This window comes from Bactrocera dorsalis, chromosome 3 (genome assembly GCF_023373825.1).
Source record: "Bactrocera dorsalis isolate Fly_Bdor chromosome 3, ASM2337382v1, whole genome shotgun sequence".
Lineage (NCBI taxonomy): Eukaryota > Metazoa > Arthropoda > Insecta > Diptera > Tephritidae > Bactrocera > Bactrocera dorsalis.
Window position 1 is genome coordinate 11,688,134 of NC_064305.1, and position 5,581 is coordinate 11,693,714.

The 5,581-nt window shown below is 39.3% G+C and overlaps 1 protein-coding gene across 1 annotated transcript; it reads right to left on the reverse strand.

Moving 5' to 3' along the window:
- Positions 1-1,211: 1,211 nt before the first annotated feature.
- Positions 1,212-2,102, reverse strand: LOC125777671 (uncharacterized). Its single transcript, XM_049452771.1, has 4 exons — positions 1,904-2,102; positions 1,722-1,816; positions 1,519-1,654; positions 1,212-1,361 (listed from the first exon to the last, which is right to left on the reverse strand). Exons 1-4 carry the CDS (start codon positions 2,052-2,054, stop codon positions 1,249-1,251), a joined length of 495 nt encoding a protein of 164 aa, XP_049308728.1. The 5' UTR covers positions 2,055-2,102; the 3' UTR covers positions 1,212-1,248.
- Positions 2,103-5,581: the final 3,479 nt, after the last annotated feature.

A 5,581-nucleotide genomic window follows, 5' to 3' on the forward strand; every position in this document is an offset into this window, starting at 1 on the left:
AATAAAAAATTCCCATTAAATTTTAAATATCTGCGTTTATTTGTTTTTGAGGCACTATTCCAAGAAACGCAACCAATAAATGTAGTATTATTGCCCTTCTATAAATTAAAAAGTATCACCTTCTAGCCATAATATTATTCCAGGGCAGGGTAGGTAAATAGGCTGATATCTCGGGTGGCTACAAAACAAACCCTCTTAGACAGCAAGAGACGCCTGTTCGTTGTTACGAGTATAGTGCGATTGGATTATAGAGACCGTCGCATATCGCTAAAATGCCTTGAGCCTGCCGCAAATTTATTTAGTTGGCTAAAATCACTTTCAGCCAATTAGCCGAGTTTGTAGAAAGTATGGCAACATTAGTCTTGTGAAAGTGGGACTTTGAGAAGAAAACTCTTAAATGTTTCTTCATTTTCCTCAAATTATACAAGTTGGATGGAGTCATGTGTAGAAGTTCACGCAAGTGAGAAAAGTTCTGCGAAGCCATTCAGTTGGGAGGGGCCAGAAACGACTCACAACTTCCGGTCTTTGACCAAATAGCCAAAGAACATCGTTTAATGGACTTTTGGCGTTCCTCTTTGGGCCAGAAGTCTTTCGCAACACCACAAGTTATAGTTTCTATCCAATACTTACTGAGCTTGTGCGGGGTGCGAAGATGCTGGCTTCTGCTTGAAAGACAATACAGTGGTCGGGAAGTCGAGAAACAAGATTTGATCCAGAGCTTCGAATAGAATAATTCACCTCCATCGTTCACCCTAACCTTCAATCCAACTGTGAAAAAGCTTACTGCGCATCTTCTTCAGCGACTCCGCCCCACCATCATATCTCTCGAAGGGAACATATGTGGTTGAAAAAAATGCCGGTACGAGCATGTGGCCCAGTGGTCTAAATTATCAGGGATGCAGTCGTAGTCAGAGAGGTTTACGGAATGTTTCTCTTTGGCACTCGTAATGTGTCCAGTTCCCGGACTCTGGTAACAACTTCCGGAGAAACGGATCTGCCCGCTATGTCCACTAGTGCTACATGTAGAATAGCATTATATAACAAGGAACCCTTTTCTTTAAACGATTGATAATTTCTGACTTTTAATAGTAACTGTAATATGTGCTTCCTATTACCCAAAAAACTGGAAAATATTTGAAAAAACACAAGTCCCACAAGCTCCGAAGTGAACTTAGAGTTCAAAGATACTCCAAAGTGTTTAAGTACCCATATTTATTTCTTTATTTGAACCATCATTACACATAGCAATCATTTCATTTTACTTTCTGAATATTCGCTTTCCTCCATTTCTTGGATGCGCTCGTGCGCGAGTATTCTTCGATAGTGAATGTAGGATAATGGGCTGCAAATGACGGACACCGCTGTAATATAAAAAAAAAAACTATTTATGTTATATAAATTTATATTTTTGAGCCTAATTATAAAAAATTTGAAGGAGCAGTGTTGCCAGGTTTGAAAATCTAATATCTAATCCAATATCTTAGTGTTAAAACATTCCCAACCCTCTCACCAACTTACCAGTTCCCATGCAATTTAAGGTCATCATCGTGTGTGGCCTTATATGTATGATCCACAAGACTATATGAGCTGGTACGGAAACTATAAGATAAGCCGTTACTCCTATCAGACCCACCAAGAGATTAAATTTGTGTGTCTAAAAAGAAAATTGTGACAAATTTGTTATTGTTGTACACTACAATATAACATTTCTAGCACAATACATTTAGTATACCAAAGTACATATAAGAATATACCACAACACCGACAGCGTTGAGAATTAGCGAGAACCAGCTATACCATTTGGGATGGCAGTCATCTAGAAGAGGCCGTAAGAAAGTTTGTGCCGATATTAATGTATACTTGAAAATCAAATTAGTTTAAGAAAATCTATACCAATTCCCACCTTTTAGCCTTTGTGGCCAATCCTCACGCGGTTCTTCGAGTATGGCAAATGACAACAGAAAACAAAGAAATGTCTTGACTAACAAGAGAAATGCCAGAATCAATGCGGTTATTTTGATAATTTTCGGGCACAAAGTTTTATATTCTGCCATTTCAGTTATTTTGTAAATATATTTATTTGAGAAAAAAGGAAAAAATGTCGAATAGGAGCAGAGAGCAATAGACACAAAAAAAAAAATCCGTAAGATACAGGGTGCTTCAAATTAAAAAAAAGAATATTTTCAGCTTTTATATCAAGAGAATTATTGATGCCATGATATCGTGATTAAATATATTTCGTAAATCGCGGGACCTTCTCCAGGCGGCTTCTTCTCTGCTCACACAACTGCGAGAAATTTGTAAGTGAAGCGAAGCCGTTGGAGAAGAAGTGCAGTGAGCTTTTTCCCGGATTGATCGAAGTAAAGATAAAGGGTTGCAGTTGAAGCCTTCTGTCGGGAGCTCTCTGTGAACGTTGGTTTCAGGCTACTAGAGGTGTGGTCGCCTTCCAGGATGGCAAAGCAACTGCCATCAGGGTAGTAACAGATATTCAGTACAGCCTTTTTCAGAGATGTGTACATTTACTTCGATAAAAGAGCGGCTATATCGACTTTAAGATCGCTGATTGTGCGTTCAAAACTAGTCAAGGAGTGCCTGAGCTCCAGCTCACTAACAACAGCTTCAAGTTTTTTTTCATATTGGACTTGTATGGGCGCCTTACCACAATTTCAACCGTTCGGAAATGAGTCGGGTTTTCGATGTCCTCTTGCGTTCAAGTGCCGGATCTATGAACCTATGATGAGCTCGGAAAGAGCTGGCCAACAACTAGTACTTTCGACTGCGAGATTCTTCTGGCCTAAAGTGAACCGAAATGAGTCCTTCGCACCATCCTTAGGAAAGGCAACCTCGTCGCAGTTGTAAGTCATTTGATTGGCCACTGTTCATTAGCTATACACGGATGTTCTTTGCCACAGCTGTTTGGAGGAAGGCGAGATAGAATCATCTTGTCACCTTCTCCTCTATGGCCCGTCTGAGTTGTCAGACTGAGTTTGAAAGAGCTCGATAAACACAACTTTGGAGATCCTACCGTCTTAACAAATCCGCGATGAGTTCAAAACGGTTCGTCGATCTATAAGGATCTGGTGATCCACTTCTAAGAGCTTTTGGGAAACAAAAAGGACGAAAATCTGTCCAAGTGAAATCCATCGGTTTAAGATCAAGCCTATGACCTAATGAATGGTAGATAGGAAAAGTAAGCCCTAACCTAAAGTATCCAGGCTTCTTCTTCTAAAATGTTTACTTATAGTTATCTATCTTGATGGTAATGTAGTTGTATCGGAGGTAAACATTTCCACACTAGTTTTGATAAATGTAACCGAACGGGTCATTCTTGGGCTCCAGTTATTCCGGTGACAAGAACCCGAATCTTGTGTGAACATCACTTTCTGCCAGCTGATATCACTCAACTCCGTTTCAGCAAACTTCTATGACCTTGTAATTGCAACCCTCCTTTCTTTCCAGCTGAAATTCCTATGGTGAATATTCTTATCCAGCTTTCGAAGTGCATATCTAAATATTTCTTTGCGCACGAAATGAATTGTGTATTCAGTGTCTTCAGTTGACTTGTCTCTTAATAGTCCATTCTCATACATTTTTGATTTATAATGAAAATCTTGAGGGCAATGCTTTTGCCTCCTCGCCTGAGTTGGTCACTTCATATTCGCGGCGTCAAACTTTTTGCCATTACCGTAGCCGCTTCGAAGGTCCCATAGTCGTCCCGCAGGTAAACTGATATCCCACATGAGTTCATCCCTGTCATAAGTTTACGCGCAAACCTTCACTTCACTTTATTCTTTCTAACAACTTTCCGTGTATAATTAGTTATTAGAGTCTCCCCTCTACTTTGGGTGGGTGGTTACATCCGCGAGCTTGACATAATTCCTGCGACATTCCGCGGCTCATTTAAGCACAAAGCGTTGATGATAGACTGCAGCTAGCAGAGAATACAGTACAAAGGCAAATACAACGTCCAGTCTCGAACTTTAGTTGACATTGATCCTAAACTTCGCGTTGCAAAAATGTTAGGGCTGAGCGGATGGGAATGAAAGACGTTGAAAATGAAGACGAAGCTAAAGTTGGAATGAAATGAAATTCGCTGGTGGCTAATAGAGTTTCGTTGCGCAAAATGAAGACATGAAATAAAATTAAAAAAGTCGAAACTACTACATTACAAAATGGTGACGAGTCTACTTCTGTGCGTAATTTCTTTTTTACTTCAACCAAAGGACGGTGGACTCACAGACTAATTCCTGACATCCATTCGAGGATAGATAGACAATACGCATGCCTTGACTTCCATCTAACCCAAATTCTGAGTTGATATGGATGCTTTAGAAGATGTCCGTTCCGATTACATCACGACCTTAGTTCGTACTGTCCGACGTAAACAAAGTGCATAAAAGACTCAGAGTATGTCTGTTTTCAATGCCCTTCTTTTTCAAATGTAAGGAAAATTTAAAAACTTCACTTTGAGGTAGTTTTTCAGTGAAAAATTTTGGTGTGTCAGTCCTCTGGCAAATGGAAAGCTGTGAGCGAAGTGTCATCTCTAATTATGAAAAAAAACTGAGGCATATACGGTAGATTGGCCGTCAGTCAGTCTGTATGATAGATGAGACTTAAAGTCTACTAAATACCCAGCAAGTAATACTAAATACATTGGTTCCGTAAGAAAGGTATGGGTTGAGAGTAGGTTAGGAATGCCAAGTGGAAGCCCAATATTTGGAAATAAAAGTACAAGATGTAGGCAATAAACCAGAAACATTATAGTCACCTTCGAATTGTATGCAACAAGATGCGCATTCAGTTGATTAATGAGTTTATAATGCGTGAGAAACAAAAATAAAGAGCGTAGAACGAATCACAGCCAACCGAATTTTGTAAGAACAAGCGAGAGAAGCGAGAAAAGTGTGAAAGCAAAGTTGCATGCAACAGACATTTAATTAAATAAATTCTCTAACAACAAAAATGAATTAAATGTGTGAATCGCTTATCGTGCCTCTAAACAAATTTATAGGTCAGTGGAGCGCCACTTCGTGCCTGGCTATAACCATAACGAACCGTGACTAATTCAATGCTTGGAAGAACATCAACAATGTGAGCACTTCCATACATATACTCACTTGAGTATACTTTCGTTACCTGTGCATATTTTCATTAATTATTGATGGTAAACAGTTAATTCTTAAATAGTTAAATTCAAGCATTACTTTCCCATGGAAAATCAATCAGACCACTCTCATAAGTTACGGTGAACATTTTAACAAAAGGGAAATTTTTTCTGACATACAAGAACTATATGCTATCTTTCTGTTGCTTCTTATCTTTTTCAATCCTCTTTAGCACCCATTAAATAAACCGTCTTGCATAAGGTTGCCAAAAAGGAATTAAAACACTTCCCCTTTTATAATTGATCTCTTCCTCTCCCCGATTTTCAGGCCAGTTTCTGCTCTCCCTGCATCCAGGGATGCTTCCGCTTTTTGGCTTACTTTCTATTGGCTCGTATTCTCCGGTGCCGGAGAGTTTACGTCCATATCCCATTTCTACGGCATAGTACTGGAATAGATTCATAGATATCACAGCCGGA

Coding starts and splice junctions, on each gene's coding strand:
- LOC125777671 (XM_049452771.1), bottom strand. CDS start 2,054: ATGGCAGAATATAAAACTTTGTGCCCGAAAATTATCAAAATAACCGCA. Junction 1,817..1,903: donor TTGGCCACAAAGGCTAAAAG/GTGGGAATTGGT, acceptor GGCCTCTTCTAG/ATGACTGCCATCCCAAATGG. Junction 1,362..1,518: donor CTTAAATTGCATGGGAACTG/GTAAGTTGGTGA, acceptor TTTATATTACAG/CGGTGTCCGTCATTTGCAGC.